The sequence below is a fragment of the Phaseolus vulgaris genome, chromosome 11, assembly GCF_051622355.1.
Source record: "Phaseolus vulgaris cultivar YP4 chromosome 11, ASM5162235v1, whole genome shotgun sequence".
In the NCBI taxonomy this organism is placed as follows: Eukaryota; Viridiplantae; Streptophyta; class Magnoliopsida; order Fabales; family Fabaceae; genus Phaseolus; species Phaseolus vulgaris.
Genome location: NC_143508.1, coordinates 10,708,704 through 10,731,667, shown reverse-complemented (window position 1 = coordinate 10,731,667; position 22,964 = coordinate 10,708,704). Strand labels below are relative to the sequence as shown.

At 29.9% G+C, this 22,964-nt stretch overlaps 1 protein-coding gene across 5 annotated transcripts; it reads right to left on the bottom strand.

Moving 5' to 3' along the window:
- Positions 1-14,458: 14,458 nt before the first annotated feature.
- On the bottom strand, positions 14,459-20,282 carry LOC137823559 (ubiquitin carboxyl-terminal hydrolase). 5 transcript variants are annotated; one of them, XM_068628756.2, is made up of 5 exons: positions 20,010-20,250; positions 19,384-19,656; positions 18,358-18,578; positions 15,883-16,284; positions 14,459-14,934 (listed from the first exon to the last, which is right to left on the bottom strand). In XM_068628756.2, the coding sequence occupies exons 2-4, from the start codon at positions 19,622-19,624 to the stop codon at positions 15,928-15,930; spliced, it is 819 nt and encodes a 272-aa protein (XP_068484857.1). In that variant the 5' UTR covers positions 19,625-19,656; positions 20,010-20,250; the 3' UTR covers positions 14,459-14,934; positions 15,883-15,927. The 5 variants fall into 5 exon arrangements, with proteins under 5 accessions (XP_068484857.1, XP_068484872.1, XP_068484864.1 ...); XM_068628771.2 differs by having other exon boundaries at positions 19,384-19,612; positions 20,010-20,219; XM_068628763.2 differs by lacking the exon at positions 14,459-14,934 and having other exon boundaries at positions 15,638-16,284; positions 19,384-19,612; positions 20,010-20,282.
- Between the last annotated feature and the right edge of the window lie 2,682 nt (positions 20,283-22,964).

The following is a 22,964-nucleotide window of genomic DNA, read 5'->3' as shown; positions in this document are numbered from 1 at the left end:
GCAGTAGCCCCCTTCCGTGTTAGAAAACCTTTGAAGTTATTTGAGCTTCTTCGATTAGGTGCATCTTCCGAACAATAGGTTCGTCTCTATGATGTGTCGTCTGTACACGATCTTGCATTGCCCCCATTTCTTCTCCAACGAAGGCTTGACTGATTTGTGTTTCTCCTCTCAATTGACCAGAATCTTCGTTCGCACTTAATTTGAGGAGAACCTTGTCTTTTGTTAACTAAGGTTCATCCCCTCTTATACCTTTTTGGGTTTGGACAATAGTAGATGGTGCACTTTCGGCCAAAACATTATTGGGCCAGGTAGAAAATTTGTTGATTGCAGCAATGATATTACGTAGAGCGTTGATGACTTTTCGACGACAAGTGTATCGTGTTGTTAGAAGTAATAATTTGTCTGTAAGGATGGATATCGAATCCACAAGGAACAGTTAAATAATCAAGTAAAAGATTAACTAAATATAAAACAGAATAATAAAAGTTTGTTGGGATTTGTTATATTGGAAATGATTAACAAGAAAACAAGTCAAAAACTTGTTGCTTCAATTGGAAAAATAGGGATTGGGTTTCATCTTTCTCACTCTTTTGTATTTTGATTAGCTTGACAATATTGTGTACTTTGATTGATATTGATGCCCGTATAAAAATCATTTATATTGATTCATCGCATATAAAATTATTAAGATGCTTCCTAAATATCAATTCCTCGCATATTTATAAAAACAACTTATCCTAATGTGAATTTCAAATCTCTTTGGAGATAAGATTTTTGCTCTGTTCTCTTCCCTCTGAAGAGTTTCGGTGCGGCTAGGATTTGTATGGGTGGTTGTTCATTCTCCAGCTTGGTGGTGGACGGTGGCGCAGGGATCGTGGGTGCAGGTGGCGCGACGAATCTCCACGTCTGCATACAGGGTGTAATTTTTTCTTAAATATTTTTCTTTGTAAAGTTGTGTTAATATGCTTTTGGGATAGAGTTTCTTGAAGTGGTACTTTAAACTTTCTTCTTTGAACTTCTATTGCGCACAAAAAGTTGACACCTTTTTCATGTAGCCAGTTCTAATTTGTGGTAAAGTCAAGATTTTTATCAAAAATTGTGATAAATTCAAGATTTTTATTAAAATTTGTAGTAAAGTCAAGATTTTCATCAAAATTTGTGGTAAAGTGAAGATTTTTATCAAGAAACGTGTGCGAGTGTTGTTGGTGGGGTGTCAAGGAATTGCATACAAAAAAATTTCCTCCTTTTTCATGTAGCCTGATCTAATTTGTAGTAAATTCAAGACTTTTATAAAGAAATGTGTGTGGGTGCTGCTGGCTTGCACACAACAAAAGTTGTCACCTTTTGTGTTTGCTTTGGTGCGACTGGTGTGCGGCAGTGGTGCGGCCAGTGGGACGATGGCGGTTGGGGTGGGTTGGTCGGAAGCTTGTTAGCCTTTGAGAATGGTTGAGGACACTACGGGTTTCCTCATCCCATAGGCTTATTTGATGGATCGAGAAGTATTTCCTAATAAGAAAGCATCTGTTGTGTCAGACCAAAGGAAGACTTTTGCTCAAGCTTTGGGAAATACATGTGGCATTCCTTATCCCAGCTACCTACTCCTTGTATTAAAGGAGGCATGGTTGTTGTCTTGGTTGATGAGGAAGATTACTTGGTTGGTCTTGAGAATTGTAAGACCCATCTACATGGTCAGATTATTCTATCTAAGGAGAATAAACCTTTCACACACATTGATTTAACTAAAAAGTTGCAACTTGTGTAGAAGGCTATTGGATCGTGGAGAGCAATCCCTCTTGGGAAGGGTTTTTATGAGTTTGAGTTCACTTCTTTAGAAGACATGCGGTGGGTTCTCGGGATGAGTTCATGGCAGTTATCTCTTTTCTTATAGCCTATTATTTTGTTTTTCTTTATTTTAAATTATTCGTTTTTGTTTATTTTTTAAAAATTTAGTTATGTTTTCTTTATTTAACATTTTTTGTTTTCTTTTATTTATTTATTTTAAAAAATATACTTATTTTTTTCTTTATTTAAAATTTTTCGTTTTACTTTTATTTTTAAAAAAATGTTATTTGCTTTTTTGTGCTAATTCTTACTTTAGTTATCTTATGATATATGATATTAAGAGAAAAATTTCTAGAGATCAATTGTAGTTAGATTTAGAAAATGAGAAGAACTCGGAAAAATAAAGTAAGAAAAGAGAAGAAAAGTAAGGACAAGTTAGAAAAGAACTTTCAACTATGTTTACCCCTCACATTGAGATAATTCAAGAAGAAATTAACATGGCTGAGGAAGGATATTAAACTAAGCAATAAGGAATAGAGAATGACAAGCAATAAGGAATTAGACTAAGCAAGCCAAGTAAGTGTGTGTGAATCTTAAATAATTTGAGAGTTTCATTGATGAATTGACAGTTGTGGTTACTTGATTGTTTATTTTATGTTACATCATAAAAGAGTATGAAAATGATTAAGACATTTGTATTAATTAGAAACTCAGGGCCAAATAGTTAACCTTTGTTTAAATTGATTATGTCTCTCTGCTAGCCCTTTTTGAGCAAAGAATATTTTTTTTCAATTATTATTGTACCCTGAACCTTAACTTATATTTTCCTACCTATATTAGCGTGTTTAAGAAAGGAGAACATAAATGCAACTTATATATAAAAAAAAATGAATTATTGGCTTTAGTTGTTTGAATAATTTAAGTTTAAATACTTTATTCGGTTGGGTTTATTTTTATTATCAGAAATTTGAAAAAAAAAATATACAAAAAAAAATTAAAAAAAAAATAAAAAAAGAAAAAAAGAAAATGGAGAAAAATATTAAAGTCAAAGAAATTGGTGATTAGATAACACATATGTAATGTATTTAGATTAGATTGTAAGTATATTCTTTTTATTTTAAGTGTGCATTTTTTTATCTAAAAAACTAATATACTTTTTTGGAAGCCCAACCTCATTATAACTCTACAGAAGACCTTAAGATTCATTTTTCTAATGTGATTCTGATATGAAGGTGAAATGAAAAGCAACTATGATTTGTTAGGATTCAATGAAAATTAAGAGAAACACCTACCTGTGAGAATATGAGAAGAAATTCCTTGATAAATTGTCATTTCATTGTTTCAGTTGTTATCTTGGAAGTCGATTGTATTTATATCTTGTTATATTTGAAGTTGGAAGCACCATAAGTTTCTAATTTAATATGTTGTTTAGTAAATAACGTTGTTTTCATATTTTAACTCAAATATGTTTTGTTTATATTCATTTACTTTGCTAGAGGACAAGTAATATTCTAGGTTGGGAGAGTTGATAAGTGTCATAATTCAATAATATTTCATACAAAAAGATACGCCCTTATGGACTTTAATTTATAAAATAGTTATAATTTAACCTCTAATTTAGGAATTTTAACCTTTTTACATATTTTTGGATTATAAGATGAATAAAAACGATGTATTCCCAATTTTGTGTTAATTACTCCAAGAATATGTTAATTAGTCCAAGACTGTGTTAATTACTCCAAGCTTTCTACGTCATACTCTCATTATATATGTCCAATATTTGTCAACATATAAACAAGACACTAAAATTCTCATTGAAAAAGTGTCATAGAAGATGAGGTTGTTGCTACCATGGAGATTAATAATACTTGGTTTGTCATCCATCTGCATAGTAGGAAAAAGCATATTAGCTACAAGTGGATTTTCAAGTTGAAATATAATTATGATGGCATTGTTTCCAAGCATAAAGCAATGCTAGTGGCACCTGGTTTTACATAACAATATGGATTGAATTTTAATAAATGTTTTTCCATCTTGCAAAGACAACTACCCTACAACTTCTATTCTCCTTAGTTGCCTCACATTAATGACATTTTGCTTAAATTGATATCAACAATGTCTTCCTCAATGGTGATCTTGAAGAAGATATTTTTATGCATATTCCTCAAGGATACAATCATCATTTTGCAATAACATCAACGACACTTCTTGTCTACAAATTAAACAAGTCAATCTATGGCCTAAAGCAAACCTCTAGAATCTGGTTAAACAAATTTAGTGTTAGTCTTATTTCTTATGGCTTGAAAAATTCAAAAAGTGACTATACTCTATTCACCAAAGGAATCAAATGCACCTGTGTAGTTGTTCTTGTCTATGTTGACGACATCATCATCACTAGTCTCGGTCCTCTTGAAATTACCAATATCATCAAAATCAGGTTACATGATAACTTCAAATTGAAGAATCTAAGAGACTTAAAATTCTTTCTTGGTTTGAAATTCTAGAAATCTCAAGCAGGTATTTTCATATGTCAGAGTCGTTATACTTTAGCTCTTATTGAATATTTTGGTGTGATGTCCTGCAAGCCCTCAATTATTTCTATGGAACCCAACTTAAAACTACATGCAAATTCTTGGACACCTCTACTTGATCCAGACACCTATAGAAGGCTTATTGGTAGGCTATTCTATCTCACTATTTCCAGACTGTATATTTGTTATACTATATATATGTTAAGCCAATTTATTTGTAATCTCTATTCTGAAGACCTTAGTGTAGATTACACCCTTCTTCGTTATTTAAAACACATTGTTGATCATGGTATTCTTTCCAAATCTAGTTCTCGCAAGAAAATACATGTCTATGTTGATTCTGATTAAGGATCATGTATTGATAGTAAAAGATTCACGACTTGTTTTTGTACCTTCTTAGGGGATTCTTTAATTTCTTGGAAAGGAAAAAGATTGCACAATGTTAGCAAATCTTTAGTTGAGGTTGAATATAGGTTGTTGACTTTTGTTTTTGCAAAAATCATTTGGTTAAGAAATTTGTTAGTTGAATTCAATACTTCAACCTCTTGTGGTTTTTTATTGTGATAACAAAGTTGTGATTCATATTGCTATTAATCCTACTTATTATGAAAAAATCAAGCATTTTGAGATTGAGTTGCACTACATCTAGGAACAGGTTGACAACAGGCACACTCAAACTATTTTATGAAAGAAAACATCATCAATTGATTGACATCTTTACAAAACTCTTACCAAAAATGCTTGCCTTAATATCATTACCAGGATATGAATCAAAAATATTTTTCTTCCATCTTAAAGAAGAGATTATTGTGTGTTTTTGTTCAATTATAGAACTTTGATAAAACTTTGATGTATATCAATTTTATGGAATACTCTATTTTCTTAATAATGAGATTAGTTTTTTTTCTTTATTATTTCCATGTTCTTAAATCAAAATATATAATATGATCTTCGTGATGTACACATGTAACATTAATTTTAAAGGTTAGTTGTAAAAAAAACATTAGAAACAAAACAGAATACTATATCTTAAAATAACTATATTAAATAAAAGATACAAAGTTCATCTAATCATAATTTTACAATAAAATTAGCACAAATATATAGAAAAAAAATTATCATAGTAAATTCTTTGAAGCTTCAAACTTATTTTTCGATGTTTACTCTTAAGGAAAAGGCCAATAATATCCTAAAAATAGCGTAAGTAAAAGAAGATTTTGTTTTGCTAGCATATTCTACCTTCAATGGACTGCACACAATTTTTTAGCAATTGAAAATGTGTCATTTCCTAATTTAATTATCCTAAGTTAATTAGATATAATGAATTGTCCTAATCTAATTATTGACTCCTTTCACAAACACGGTAATATTTGAGTAGATCAATCTCTACTTTCGTGGATATAAAACCTAATCAAATTCATTGGTAATGAAAAATTCCAAAAGGCTTTAACCAATTTCAATTGTTAAATTTATGAGTTTTTTAATGTCAAATAGTCTTCTTCCATTAACATATTAGATCATATCAGTAAAAAAAAAAAAACAAGCTCTTTACCTAAAAAAAAAACTTTTAAAGTTGAAAAAAAAAATCCAACATTAACATGCAAATTCAAAAATAAATCGTTAGTTCCTCTTTCGAATCTCCTAGTTCCTAGAAACAAGAAATTACTCATTCACGATGAGTTTACAATCCCAAACCATGATATTACTCATGAAAATAATTCCAAAAAGATTAAAAGAGTAATAGTAAAAATTGTAGGAAAAATTCTAAAATCTTAAATTATCTAGCGATTTTAAAAAAAAAATTGAGATGGACAAAAGAAAAAAAAAAGACAAAGGATATGAGAAGAAATATTAAACAAAACATAAAATCTGAATATATACGAGCAGTATATTCATTATAGGTCTAGCTAAAGGGACAATGTAAAACATATAATAAATAAAGACTAGAATAAAAAAAATAAAATAAAGGCTAGACATATGTACAAAGAGAATTAGCTAAGAATTAGAAAAGACAAAATTAATATTAGCTTCCTTCTAACAGTTTTATATCCATATATGTATCAGTCGAGGCTGAGTGAGCCAATTCCTCGGTCCCGTTGACCGACCGACCAGGTGATCAACCACACTAAAGAACAAATTGACAATGACAAGTAAAGAAACATTCTATAAATATGGGTCACACCCCTTGAAATCAGCTAACACTGGTTTATTGAAGATATGCTCTAGATTTACCTTCCTACAAATCTGGGTGACACCCCGAGGAATCACCTAATACTAATTTATTGAAGATATTCGCTAGATATGACCCATCAATCAAATAGCTCAATATCAAACTCTATAAATAAGCTTTCTACGAAAGATTAAGGTATGTTTTTATAGGGTTTACAATATACACTCTCAATACAAGTATTTACTTGATCGTTTGAGAACTTTCTGCAAATTTACTCGGTTGAGCGCTAAGGAGCTAAAGAGAGAAAGTATTGAGGACGGAAGGAGTGAAGGAACAGAGGAACTTGAGTACAAAGGAGTATTACCGAACGACCGACACCAACAACAATAATTATAACTAATATCAGATATTATCTATGCCCACTTTATCTATACAAGTACAATATCCTTTGTTATTTTGTTAAATTTTCATAATTTCCTTCATCATGCTTTCCCTTTCGTTCTTAATCTCTATTTCTCTTTATTTAATTTTATTTATAAACTCCACTTAAATTTAGAAAAATTAATTAAGTAATTTTGTTGTATGTATAGGGGTCCACATTTGAAGATTAAAATGAAACATGATAAGATGAATTTCGTTACATTTTGTTCATTCTTCCTACTTTAATCCCATTTTTTATCATTGATTATATTTACGAAATTACTCTTTTATCCTTCGTTAACCTAAAACCTTATATATATGATTTAAGTTCTTCCAATTTTTTAGAATATATTATGAATTATTTGGAGAAGAAAGTTTGAGAAATGGTCGATGTTGCTAGCTAGTCACAGTCACTCTACTTGTCTTAATTACAACATCGCATGTGTCCTAATTTTTTTTGTTCGTTCCGTTCCTTACAAAATAATGCATCAAAACTGTAACCCAGATAAGGATAAGGGATTATTTACTTTCAGGACTTTTTCTTCTCTATTTTTCTTTTACAAAATAAGAACTTAATAAACTAAATACTTTCCCTGTGTCATAAATATTAAAAGGTATATTTTTTATAAGTTTAGATCATTGTGTAAAATTACGTAAATTAATCTAATAAGAAAACTTAAAACATGTATCTAAAGACTTTTGTTTGGTCACCAAAATCATATTTTTTGACAAAAAAATTAAAGTGTTTTCGGTCTCTAAACAAAATGTACCTAGCAAATTTGGAGAAAATATATAAAGTGCATATACTTTCCACTAATCAAATCAAATTTCTGTAAATTCAATTTTTAATCCACATATTTGAAAGAGGGATGCTACTTTTTGATAATCTCATAAAAATTAGAATCAATTTATATATTATCTTATTGATTCTAAATAATATAATTATAAAATTATTTTTTTCACTAATCCTTCATAAAATATGACTTTTTAAGGAGTGATTGTTGTTATATATTCAATATTCTCACATAAGTTAGGATAAGTTAGGAGTCGAACGCAATGATACACTTTAAATACATATTTTTTTATTAATTTTAAAATATTTTTTAAAAATAAAATTATGATGAAATTTAAACTTCAAAACAAACAATGCCTTCCATTAATTTTAAAATATTTTATATAAACAAAATTGTAAAGAGGCTTCAAACTTTAAAAGTGACCAAACCTAATAATTAATAACTCATTCTAATAATTTTATCTCAAAAGAATGATTGTGAAAAATATCTTTTTTCTTCATATAAAACTCATTTTAAAAAGACATTTTGATATGCTTCCATCTAAACTCTAGACCTCCTTTCAAAATTTGTGTTTTCAGCAAACATTCGCACTTGCAATAAAAGCAAAATGCATTGAAAACTTATAACAACTCACTAATAAGATTATTTTTATTTTTATCAATAAAAAATTAATAAAATTAAAATAACATATCTCAGAAATTTCTCAACTCTTATACAATCACACTTAGTTTAAGAATTAAGAATAGCATTACATGCTATCTAAAACTATACTTAAAGTTCAAAAAAAATCCTAAGCTTTTTAGTGAAACTCCCACTGCCATAGATAAGTGGATTATGCATCAAAACAATAAGATTAATAAATATGGTGGATGTTTTAAAAAAACTTGTTTTCTTTCTAGAAGAACATGGAACGTATATTATAAAATAATTAAACTTACTAACGTAACATGATGGTGAGATTTAAATTTAAAATTTTAATTTTATACCCTATATCTTAAGAATACAAACACGTTTCAATACATAATTAATTAACTTTTAAATTATAAAAATAGAATAAAAAGTAGAAAAGTATAGGTTTTATAAAACTTTAGAGCGAAACTTGCAAAAGAAGCTTTAAATATTATGAGATTTATTTAAAATAAAATAAAATTTTATATAAAAAATTATAAGACTTTTACTTTGGAAATATAAGCTCATCATAATGTATAGCATAGTTGTATACAAACACATATTTTATTTAAAAATTGAAAGTCTAATATAACCAGATTTAATGTAGTGAAATAGATTAATTAAAAAAAAGCATTTAATCTATTTAATAAGAAAATTTGAAACAATGAGCTAATGTGACGTGCCTGTTGGGCCTTATATACCATATGCTTTAATATTTGGTTAGATTAGAAACTATTTAAAGACTGGTAGTGACCAAAGTCCTCTTCTTTAGAAAAAAAAAAACTAAAGCCTTTTTTGTTTTAAAAGAAATACCAAGCAAATGTGGAGAAAGAATATATAAGTGTATATTGTCTTTATTGTTGTCCCTTTAAAATAAATATATATTGATATTTATAATTATTAGTAAAAACAAAAAAGTATTGTCAGAAAACAAAAATGTTTGTAACAAATAAATTTTATTTTATTTTAGTTCATATATCTGAAACCCGTAAATAATTTATAAGACATAACTTTATTCTATAATTAAATTTTAGATTTTAGTAGATTTGTACAATGAAAGGCTTTTTATTTGCGACATATTATGAAGACACAAGTGTTTCATTTGTTAACACTGTGTTGTCTACGTCTAATAAGTAATGTGTTTGCTTAGATGATGCACATATAATCTTAAGCTAACATAATATTTTTATGAATATGTTTATTTTATGGCTTCTTACGTTTGACCATTAAGATTTGCAATATGTGCATGCTTTGTCAATCCTAAAAAAGTCTATCTTTTACATACGATTGTGTTTTACAAAAGTTCAAGTAAATACATTCTAATAAGGTTAGAGAGATATGAGTACCTCCAAGTATAATGATGTTTAAAAAAGAAAAAAAAAACATTTAATGAATGCATGAAGTGCATTTAACCCTTCCATCTTATGTTTTACCTGTTTTTCAAGATTGGTATCAAAGTCTAGCCTCTAAAGGGTTGAGCACCTTCCTTGACTATAGAAAAAGATCCAAGTGGTAGACATGGAACCATATTTGCTAGCAAAAGGAACTTCCTTCTCTAGGCCTCCTATGTTTTTGGGAGAAGACTTTCCTTCCTCAAAAGACAAGATGGAAATGTATTGAAGTCCACATATTATCAACTGTGACAAATTATCACCTATGGTTCTTATTTTCGTTTTATTTCAAAAACTCTTCTTTTGCTACACAATTTTACATTTTATTTTAAAAATTTAATTCGTTTAATATCTCCCAAATTCACTCAAATTCTTTTGGTTACTCTATTTTAATATTTATGCACTTAAAATTTCTTCCTCAAAATTTGACAATGAAGAAACTAAAATGTATGTGCTCTTTACACTAAGTTTATAATAATATCATATTTTTTTCTATATTTTTTATAAAAATTATTCAAATATTAGGAGAATATGGATACAGATGCAAGTACGAGTACAATTGCTACTCGAAAGGGATGGAGATACATCACAAATTTCATACTCAACGAAAATGAGGACCAAGATGACTTTTAAATTTGATTTTGAAACTAGGACGAGTGTAGTGAAATTCGCATCGCTCAATCTTTTTGTCATCCCTAATTCAAACATCCTTTCAAAAATTGAGTTTTATTGGTGTCGTTATCACAATTGACAAATTAAAATTAAACAATATTTTTAATATCTTATTATCTTTGAAAACCTCTTTTTCTTAAAGCTTTTATATGTAAAAAAGTTATTTGACACGTTCTTTCAAAATTTTATTTGACACAATATGTTTTTTCAATAAAAATAAAAGCCTAAAATAACTAATTTTAGTTAAACATGACTAAAAGAGATAAAAATATTTATTTGGATAATTTGATGACTTAATCTTACTTAATCTAACTTACTAAATTGATTTAAAGTTTATTTATGATTGAGTAAAACTTAACTCAATCTATTTTATAGAAGGTGATATATTTGTCCATTGAAATTGAGACTCAATACAATCTGAATACAATTATTAAATAATATTAATACTTAACTACACATTTTACTACCAAAATTTGTTCATAACATGAACTTTACTACTAATTTTTTTAACATATTGCACTATGGTGAGATAAAAATTAAATAAATTTTACCATTTCGTCAATTGCAAGGCAACAATACTTACATGGTAAATAATGGTTTTTTTTTATTAGTATGGGTTTTTTTTTTTATCAAAATGGAGTCGTTTTTACGAGGTTAGGAAAATCGTGTCACCTTGACATGACTTCACTTTAAAAACCAAAAAAAAAATTAGTTTCTAAAATGATCTATAATTTAGTCATTATAGCAACTAATTATTTTTTGTCTCTAAAACTTGGTTTCTATTTCATGATTTTCTTGTAGTGAAATAATCAAAATCTTGAAGAAAAAATATTAAAACTAACAAGAACTAAAATTACATTTGGAATAATCTCTCACAAAACTATTTTTTCTTAAAGTTTAAATTAACTTATGTTCTTTTATAAAAATAAATCTGTGAAAAGTAATTCTTAAATTATTTTACATCAGAACCACTTTTTTTTTAAGAGATAACAAACAGGCCATTAATTTTAAATAATTGAATTCACAGTGTTCTTGAACTGAAGCAGCACAAGTGGCTTCTTCTATGTCTAGTTTGATCATCCTTGTCTTATTTAAACTTTACCTCATCTTCCCCACTCACTTGTATTTAAATTATAATGTCTGTGGATAAGATAAGTGAATGACAAAGACAAATTCACCAATGGCAGCAGTTAGTGAATGTTACCCTGGTTTTGTCAAAATAAACCTAAGTCCTATCAATGGGGAGCATATGTTTACAACTGAGAGCCACAGAATGTAAAATTTCAATCAGTGGTCCCTCCCTTAAGGCTGTCTCAAGTACTTTGGTACAACACCACCAAACAAGACACCAAGAGTTCTGCCACAGCTTAACACCAATATGGAAATGTGGTCCATGATGCTCAAAACTAACAAATGTCAGACATTACGTTACTTTACTACTGCTAAAATCCTGTGCTTCAGTAATGACACCAAAATGTTGTTTGTTCTTTTCTCCCTCAACATGTTCTTCAATTTGCTTATTTTTGTTTCAAAGTTATGCTTCAATTCATTCAAGGGCTTTGGTTTTAATCTTTCTCATAGATACACCCATCTTCTAGTGTTAACAATGTGAATAACAGAAGAATCTGCTACTTCTGTTAGGTAGTATAGTATACTTTATAATAATAATAATTACAACAAGGTCTTGTCTAATCAGCTACATGAATTTTACGATGTGATTGTTACAGTTAAAAATCAAAGTTTCAAGAATATTATTTATCATAAGATGTCTGGTGACTATTTCATCCAAAATTTATTTTGGCCTCATTCTTGTCTTTTTCATTACCGCTGGTCTCATTATAAGACTATAGTGGCGATAATGTTAGTGCATATGCTACTATAGTATTATGTTTATGCGTTCAAAAACTTTCTGCAAAAAAAAACATAGGCAGCTGCAGATTTTGTCTTCTCTTAATTTGGTGATGGGGTGAACATGGCTATTGAAAAGATGAACAGAACTTTTAGATGGACATATGCTTTATAATGAGCACCTGGCAGCATAAAAGAACATGTACGTAAGATTTGTCATTTCCATGCGCAATATAAGCTGACAGATCAAGATTATTATCTGCAGGTAAATCAACATATGTCTCTAGCTTGTTCTTCATGAAGTGACCATATTGGAACCCCTTTTGATGAAGAAACTCTGTGTAAGTCTCCAACGATCTAACTTCTTACTAGCTTGACAATACCTAACATTACAAAAAAGTGAACCTGAGAAAATAGTAACACTGATTCACACAATACATAATGGTAGACAGTACAAACTTGATAATAACAACTATTGTTGAACTCGAAGTCAAGTAGTTAATTCTTCATAAAAAAAAAAAAAAAATTAGACATGTTTAAGTTAAGACTCTAATTTATAGAACAAATGAGAGGGAAAAAAACATAAATATAATCATATGAAATACATTGCTGATAAAAAAAAAAATCATATGAAATACTTACACGACAATGCTTTCTTGCAAAAAGTGCAGTTTATGAAAAATACTTGCTGATGTATTGTTCATGATAGTCTAGTTACTATGGCATTGATGATAAACTCCATTAATGTACATTGACCAGTTACATGCGTAAGTTATTTGCATGATAAAGTTTAAATGCATTATCGGGAAGTATAAAATATTCAAATGAATGAAAGGTATATTTATAATCCTACTCAACTTTAAATTTTTAAATGCACAATTTACAATGGCACTTAAATATACAAAAACAAAAAAGCAATTTAATATAATATTATTTACATATATATATATATATATATGTTTACATATATAACTTTTGAAACTCAATATTTATATAGAACAGCTCAGTAATAAAGCATAGGAAACCACATGTGTGATATTGCATTGATTCTAAATAAGATCAAACTTCATGAATGATTAAATCATACATAAAAATTTTTACAAATGAAGATATCAATTTTAAAGTGAAAATATTTCTAAAGGAAAATTATTTTGACACTCAAATAGTAAACCACACATTTGACAAATAATTATAATATAATAATATTTTAATTAAAAAATAAAATAAATATAATTAAAATAATAATTTATTAGTGTGTGGAGTGTATGTATTTTACTGAATAAGGTGTTAAAGTACCACCCATTTCTAAAAAAAATTCAAATTATCATGAGTCCTAGTCAAATACTAACCCTAAAAGGTTAATGGAACAAAAATTACGTGAATCGTAATCCAAGAATATATACAAGTTTACTCGAAATTATTTGAAAGAGTTCAACGAGAAGTTGACTTATTTTTTCTAACTAAAATTGTAAGCTTATAATGGTTTATTATTCATGGTCTCCAGCCCAAAAATAGATCTTCTGAAAATTTTGCTATTCGTTTTCTTCTTCATAACTTTCTTATCGTTTTGTCCACTTAATTGGCAATCAAGCGCTTCAATCTCGTTATTCTTTTTTCTTAATCCCACTTTTGTTAGCCATCAATGTAGCAGCGATAAATTTGCAAACTCCAGGTTGGAACCTAGAGAAGTATTGAGAGGATTTGTCTATCTCATTATGTCGGTCGTACTATTCTTAAGCTCCCTTCCTTTTAAACTCAACAAAGACATTCAGTAAGTACTTGGTTCATATGATGACGTACCTGATTCTTGAAATATATGTTATTTATATTACTTTTGGAGAACTTTCCATATTGGATTAAGTTAAAGAGTTGGACCACATTTACGACTACATTACCTAACTTTTAATCTTAATTGTGGATTAATTTCGCTGACCTTGCTTGATTGAACATAATTGAACTTGTGATGTCGGTCAACCCTATGAACGTGGACCTCTTTACCTTGGTCGGCCCAATAATAGGGACCGAGATATGACATCAGTGATACGACCCTTACCGGTACAAGTATAATCTAAACATGCAATAATTTTTAAGAGAATCTTTAATAGTGCAAATGTCTTCATGGTTGTCTTATTCTGATACAGTATCTAATTTTATTTTTCTTCCCATTGACACAAGCATGCATGGCATAGAAGTTTTTTTCAGAATAAACTATGTATTTTCTACAGAATACAGTTGCATATTAACAAAAAATATTTTACTGATATAGGAGAAGAGAAGAACACCGAAGAAGGGAGAAGGAAAACAAATCAGTACCCAGACCAAAAAATTTAACAAATCATAAACAGTAAACTTGAATATTAGAACCAACAAATCAACGAAAATGGTTAAAAAATGGTCTCCTTCCACAACCAACCAGTGCCAACAGATGCAAAGTGCAACAACAGTCTTCTTGGAATCTCAAAGAAGCTCCTTAAGAACCACGATCTGATGGGCTTGTAGAAGTTCGCAATCCAGGCCCACCGAGTGGTTGGAGGCATCGTCTTCTGCCGTATGCTCCTAGCCTGAGCTCCGATCGCTTCCAGCCTAACGCTTCAGACATACCATTCTTCTCCCACGGTCTGATCATGCAGGGCTAAGGTGTGCACGGTTACATGGGACTGGGGAAGAAATTGGAAGAAAAAGACTTCGGGGATAAGTTTAACTTATTTATAATGTAACATAACATATGACGTATCATTCCGAGAGTCACTTAAATTGTACTAGAAGTAATACTCAATAAATTTCTTAAATTGATGACATTAGATATACTGCTACATACCATTGTCCTATCATGAGTCATTGAACACTTAGAGGCCACTTTGTATTCTTTTGTGCACGGTTTGGGTTTTAGAGCTTGTTTTTTTAGTAAATCACTTTAGTCCTAAAAGTGTGTGTGTGTGTGTGTGTCTATATATATATATATATACACCTGTCACAATAGTCCTAAAACTGAAAAAATTCTTTAAAAAAATATCATCTAAAGTATAATTTATCAACCATATTACTTTAAAAAAATAAAAATAAAATGTTGACTTGAATTATAAGTGACCAACATGACAAGAAATAGTTAAAGCGTAGAAACTTAAATGAAACAACTAGAAATTTCAGACTTATTTAAAATCTCCTTAGTCTCAAAAGTCAATGTGTCAACATGATACACTTTTAGGGATTAAAATGGTTTATTCCTTTATTATCTGTTCGGTTGTAAAACTTAACGTTTTCTACTCTTTGAATCACAAACATCGAAGACCAGCAGCAGAAGCATAAGGTTTGGTGCTTTGCTATGCTTCTTCTGTGGTTGGCATTGATGCTTGCAACAAGTTATCGGAGTAATGTTATCTCTCCGTATGCAGTTGAATTAAATGAAAGACTGTATTACATAGTTTTATGTTATTAACTTTCATAAGCACAAACAACAAATATCCTAGTGGCTCTACATCTAAATGCACAACACCAATGTAGAAGTGTGCACCTCCAATGTTGATCTATATAAATAACAGTTAACTTCCATAAACAGGGTAACAAATAAGACCACAAAGCATTAGATCATGTCAATATAATTTCACCTGCAGTAGAAACCCAAAATGAGAGATAAACCTCCGGATCAAAACTCAACTGTAGTAGCGTGAACCAGTGTCATAAACACGACCACCAGGGTATGGACCCCTAGGTTCAAATCCTTGATCTCTACCACCCCCAAGAAATCGAGCTCTCTCTCTGTAAGGATCGAAGTGATCTGCAGAATAGCCTCGCTGCACTTCTCCCCCTACTGGAGCATTCGCATTATTGAAACCATGAGGGTCTCGAGGTGCCATGCCACTGCTGGGGTAAGGATCCCTTATGATTTGCTGGTACTGCTGTTGCCTAGCATGTGCTTCCCTTTGAAGAAATTCAGCTCTGCGGTTGCTATGCTGAGCTCGAAGTGCAGCCAGTTTTTCTTCGTACTGAGCATTGATTGCATTTATTTTCTGAAAAGAAATATGTAGAACTTAGTTAAAGCTCAGTGGATTTGAAACATAGTTTTAGAGAATATATGTAAGAAAATATACAGAATTTAACATGAATAAGATTATCCTTGCAACACCCAATGTGCTGCAAATATCCAGCTTCAAAACATAGGGTGTAGATTATTTAATATACAAGGAAAGATGCAGGTGACAGAACTGACCCAGTGCTCACAGTTAGCTGATAGAAGAACCCAACTCAAGAATAAAAAAAAATTATCTTGCAAAGGTGATTTTGTACATCAATTTAATATTCAGGAAGTGTTCTAAAAATGGGTTACATAACAAAGATCTAACAAGACACTGGGTTAGTTTAAAAGATGCACAAAGTACACACAACAGCTGTATTCGAAGCTTTGCATTATCACTTCCAAGATTATCAACTAAGATGCAGAAAGAGCAGTATATAACTGCAGTTGTGCATTTGCATAATTACTTCAAGTTGATCAAATGTCATGGAAAAATCCAAGGTATACAAGTTACGACAAGACTATCCATTACAAAAAAAAAATCTTCCAGAATTTAATTCCAGAAATGCACTTAGCAACCTGTGATAAGCTTGCATTCCCAGCAGTGTTGTCAAGATCGCGATCTAGATCACCGATCTTATGAGAAGAAAACGAAACGAGTCGGATCATGGGGTGGATCGGAATCTGTCCGGATCGGAACGATCCGACGATTCATGGGTTGGATCAGACGATCTATGGGCCTCCACGATCCATGACTCGGCCCAAAGAAAAACTGAAACCCAACCCAAATAAACCCAGAAACCCTAATTTGAAAACCCCTTAACCCTAATTTCAGAACCTATGCAGCTCACGACTCCACTGCCACTCGTGCCTCCATTCGCGCCGCTGCACCACTGCTCGCGCACGCATTTCGCCGCCACTCGCCCCTCCATTTGCACGCACCACTGCCCTGCCACTGCTCCACTGCTCGTGCCACTGCCGCACACTACTCTTCATTGTATTATGTATTTAGACCATTTTATAAATTATGAATCTATATTTAATTATATTATGTATTAGGATCATTTCATGAATTATGAATCTATTTTTAATTATGTTATGTACAGTAGTAACTAGAATAGTAACTCTTCCAAATCAAGTTACGATCCTCGGGTAACAAGTTTTCATACCCTTTCTGATCCGCTTCCGAGTTACAAGTTTAACAACATTGATTCCCAGGATGTAGTTCGATCCCTGCAAACCGTAATTCTACAAGAGGATCTGTATCTGATACCTTGATGTGTTACTAACTTTCTGTAACAGCTATAAAAAGTTTTACAGCTTCAACAGTACCTTTAGCATCTTCAAAAAAGGCAAACTGTTTAACAAATCCCAGAGTTTTATACCAAAGTGGAACCATTCTTACAAAGAGAAGCAGGTCCCACTTTACACTTGCAGGGGAGACAAGACAAGACTACAGGATAGAGCATACATGCATTTCTTCTTCTCATCACCTTTCAATTTGGACCATCACGTTTTAGCTATAATAAAAAGGGAGACTGTCTTAAATTTTATAGACTTTATTGACCTTTTAAAGCAGCATAAACCGTGTATAACAATGCCCTCTAACAAAACAAGATTGTCCAAACCTAAACCAGACAAACACGCATCAAAGCCATAACTAAAACAGGTCATCAAATGAGAACAGTGCATGTTTTCAAAAATTAATATTAGTAATAAGTTTTGCACCCTGGAAGTCTGGAACATTTGCTTCAAAAAAAATCTAATTGATTTTATTATTATATGATCACTAGTTTATAAACTCTAAATATTCATGAAACAGTCTAGACTCTAGGTGGCTCATTTTAGTCCAGTTTTCAGTGCGATGATGCCCAAGAGGTATGCTAGACCTAGTGATGTCTGCAAAACTGGACCCAGTCCATCAAGGGTACTGCATGATTATGAGTTTGTCTATTAAGAAAAATAAAGAAAAAGACAAAAAAAAAGACACAAAAAGAGTAGAGGATTTAGGGTATTTCAAGAACACAGTAACAAATTAATATTGTTTATTTTTATGTTTACCACAAACCTCTCTGTGCCTGGCATATTCTGCATCTTCAGCATCATTCTGTTCTTTAGTAAGTTTCATAATGTCATCACGAAAATTCTGCTCAAGACCTTCAAAAGTTTGTGATAAATGATTTCCTTCATATCCAACATCCATATCTTCTTCATGAGCCTGAGATCTGGAATCGTTGTTGTTCCGGCTCTGCCCTTGAAAATAGGACTTTGAAGCATCAACCCCTTGACCTACACTAGAACATGAAACAGCTCCCCTATGTTTAGGAGTTTGAAAACTCTTTCCATAATATAAACCTGTGTAACCACGCATTCTAGAAGCAGAAGCTAATGTTTTAAAAATTCAAAAGTAAAATAGGTTCTGAAAATGTGCCATGTTCACTGAAATTATAACTCCATAAAAGCACACATCAAAAGTAAAATAAATTCATCTCCTATACATCAAGAACTACTTTTAAGTGTGTTCATTGAAAAAAAAAGCAAATTTTGCAGAAAGGATGCCAGGAACAAACAAGAATAACAATATGCAGTTAACAACAAATTGGAAAGTATAACATTTAATAGGATTATGCTGCCAATTGAGCCACATGAATTGTTAATCTGTTTTCTGAAGAACAGTCAAAAGTATTGTGCTAATACCTAACTTCTAATTTAGAAACAAAAGTCTCCATACTGAAACACAGAAGAAAGGTTAACAATTACAGTCTACAGGGAAGCAGCAGATATATCATACTTACACACTATGCTCCTTTAAGTCTACATCATAGATCCTACTTTTTATTTAGTGAAAAACCAACCGTTCAAGTGTAGACATTTTTGTCAATTTAATGAAAAAATTGGCAAGAAAACAAAATTTACATTATACTAACTAATCGTGAAAATTTGTAAAAACAATATTTAGCTACAACTTCTAGAAATCTGGATCCCTCACGAGACATACTAGAAAAAAAAATTATTGTTTCCGTAAAGCAGATGCAGCACATAGCTAGGTTAACAGAAGGATAAACAAGTGTGAAGGGGCAGTGAAAATACTTGCCTTCACTAAACATTCGAGATGCCATTGAATTGGACAGCTTCGATTCGTCCATTTCCCATCTCCACTGACCCTCCGACTTGGAATTTGCATACGGATTCTCTCTCTCTGGAGTAAAGGCCTCAAGACGTCCTTCAAAATTACCAGACTTGGCCTCCCCCCTTGGACCGGCCACCATATGATGCATCTGGCCACCAACACTAGTGTTGGCCGATGGATCCCCATAGTGCCCCTGCCGTCGCATTGTCACAAACAACTCCTATGTGAACACAACCTCTGAGACATCAAAGCCACAAAACCCAAACCAATCACTAAACCACATAACCCACACTACAATCATATAGCATCATGCATGTACCGATTCTTTGCTCTCACATGAACCATTCCACAAACAAACTGAACAGATGTTTCAAAATAATTACAAAATTTGGCAACTGAATCCCCAATAGAACCCGTCAAGACATATGAGTCTGTATAATAAACGTTAGTTATAGTTATAGAATCCTAGGGTTAAAGAAATCAAACTAAAAAGTGAAGTAAATCAAATATAACAGACTATTGCAAGTGTAAAGAACGTGCAAATTAATGGGAAAAGAAAAAAAAAATGTCAAAAGAGCTCTATAACGTACCGAATCAATAAACACTGGAATATCGAGCTAGCGAAACGAGAAAGAGGAATTGGGATTATGTGTTCAACAATTAGCGATCGAAAGGAAAAGACATTGCAGGTGATGAGGATGGTGAAATGAACCTAAAAAATGAAAATCTGAAAACCCTAATTCAAGATGGAGGAAGAACCCGTAGTTCTACCAGCATTGCTCACACACTTTGCAAAATACACAGGGAAAAATACACAAAAAGGATTTTATCAACAATAGAAAAAATATAAGAATTAAATAACTTTTTCATCTCCGTGAATTTGCTAAATTTTAATACGTTCTCAATGGTTTTTTTTTTTCTTCAATTTCAGTATTAAAAAAAGTCATTTTTTTATTCTTATTATTCAGTGACATTGAGTAATAAGTTGTCTGCATTTTTTGTTTCCCATAAATCTATATATTTTTCTTTTAGTCTTCAATTTTTTTCTCACTTTTGTCTTTGTAATTTGTTTATTTCTACGTTTATGTATTTTATTAGCATATGTGTAAACAATTAAGTAAAAACCTTAATTTTTTTAATTATTTTGTTTAAAAGAAAAAAATAATCAATATGACCGTGTCATTTAGAATATATATTCTTGTTAATGTGAGTAGAACTAATATCCATCTTTTTAAATTTATTTTGTTTGGAAAAAAATTAATCAACTTGACGCAAATGTCTTCAATTAGGATTTTAATCTCTCTTTTTTTCTTTTACTATTTGTATTTGAAAGTAAAACCTATAAAGAATAAAAAATTCCAGAAAAAATCTTATTCATGTTAATCTTCATAGATTCTACAGCTGAATATTGAAGATGAGAAGAGATAGCAGACTCAAATTCTAAAAAAGAAACAGAGAATTTACAATTGTTTGCTTTACACTGATTAGTTTTCTGTCTTTAAAAAGTTATTTAAAAAATAAAATACTTGTGTTGATTTTATTTAGTGGCTAACTTTCTCATTGTTCATCACTTAAAACATATTAATAAATTATAGGAATTAAAACCAAAACAAAATTATAGATCAGATGGGAAAAAATTATTGAAAAACAAAAGAAAAAAAATACATATTAATCTTTCTCAACAGTTTATGTCTTATCTAACAAAAAAACTATTATTTAACCTAGTTTAAATAACTAGTAAAGATCAAAATCAAAATTTAACTTAAAGACAAACTGACAGATTTTTTTTATTGAGAAATATATATAAAATTCATAAATTTATAAGGAATAAAAATTTATTTAATCCATGATATAAATTAAAAGGTAAAGATATATACGTTTTGAATTTTTATTTTGTGAAATTAGTTTAATCAATAAAATATTATGTTAATGATAACTTGTTTATATAACTCGCGTGTTTTATTTTTTAAAATATAAATTTGACATTTTTATAGTACTTTTTATAACAATGATGTATGCTAACTGTGATTTATACTATCTCATTTTGTGTAATTATTTAAGTATGATAACCCATATTTTCTAAATAAGATCTCATATTCAAAGAAGATTTTAAATTAAAAAAGTCATTAAACCAAGACTTTATATAATTAAGGGAGAGAAATTTTTTAATAATAAACATATAAAATAAAAATATAATTGAACAGTGATCTATATAAAAAGAGACAATTAAAAAAAATAGTAGTAAATTTTCAAAATTTAAGGCAATAAAGAAGACAAAATGAGATTCTAAGAGAATATACTATTCCAATACTAGATGAAGTAAAAAATAAATAAACACAAAAAAGTGAATATATTATTTCACTAATTCAAGTTATTCCCTTTATTTTTCTGTATTATAGATGGCTGAAAGAAAACTTAGTATTTTTATACAACTATTTATTGAATAATTTAGTATTGATTTAAATAATTTAAATATTTTCTATAAGAACTAATTGAAAATTACTAATTTCATTTAATATAAAAATTAGAAGACAAGATTTAAAAATTAAGATATATAGTTTTATAAAAAGAAATGTTACAATTATTATTTGTAATATTAAGAAATCAAATTTACTAGTAAATATATATTTAGGTTAATAAATTACTGAAAGAATCTATAATGTATTTTTTTTAGTACATGTTTGGTTTCACATTATATCACTGATCCATGATTCATGTTTAATTTAAAACTATTATGAATTACTTTTATTTTGTACACTTGAAAGAGGAATTAAAAATTCCAAACATATTCAATTAACTACAAGCTTATCTTTGATTAATTTGGTGGAGGCCTTTTTTCAAAATACAATGATGGAGTTACATCTTTAATACTTTTAAAACCCATTAGGACATGACTAATAATTTAAATGTCTATATAGATTAATATTTTATTTTCATTTTACTTCCACCATTAACTACATTTCTATAACCATGGTTTACTCACGTGTATTTGGAAATTCATGTCCAACATTAACTTAAAAAATTAAGATTAAACTAAAGTGATTTATACTATCTCATTTTGTGTAATTTTCTCCTCTAAGATTGTTTTTTATGTTCCAGTACTTAAAGGAGAAAATTATAATGGGACCTTTTTAGCATGGAATATACTCTGCATGAGTCCATATGCTGGCAATTGTTTTCTGCACCCATTTTTTTCAAACATGCAGCAATTGTTTCCTGCACCTATTTTTCTTTTAATATATGGTGTGAAATGATAAAATTATCATTTTTAGTTTTTAAATAGGGTTTAGGGTTTTAAATATGAGAGAAGATGTATGATAAAATGTATTATGAATTTGGATTTCTGGAATATATTTTCAGATTTAGATTTCTAGACACTTTTCCAGATTTGTATTTCTGAATTTATGTTTTTTGAAATATATTTCTGGATTTTATTTTTCAGAATTTTATTTTATTTCAAATTTTCTTTTTTAAAATGTATTTTTCAATTCCAATATAAAGGGCAATTTTAACATTTTTTGAAATTGATCGAGTGCAGTTTCAAA

Bases quoted from the DNA above. Each gene is read 5' to 3' on its own strand.
- LOC137823559 (XM_068628756.2), bottom strand. From the start codon at position 19,624: ATGCGACGGCAGGGGCACTATGGGGATCCATCGGCCAACACTAGTGTT. The intron at 18,579-19,383 runs GCAAGTATTTTC...GTTCTAGTGTAG, and splicing joins ATCTCGAATGTTTAGTGAAG to GTCAAGGGGTTGATGCTTCA. The intron at 16,285-18,357 runs GTTTGTGGTAAA...ATTTCTTTTCAG, and splicing joins AATATGCCAGGCACAGAGAG to AAAATAAATGCAATCAATGC.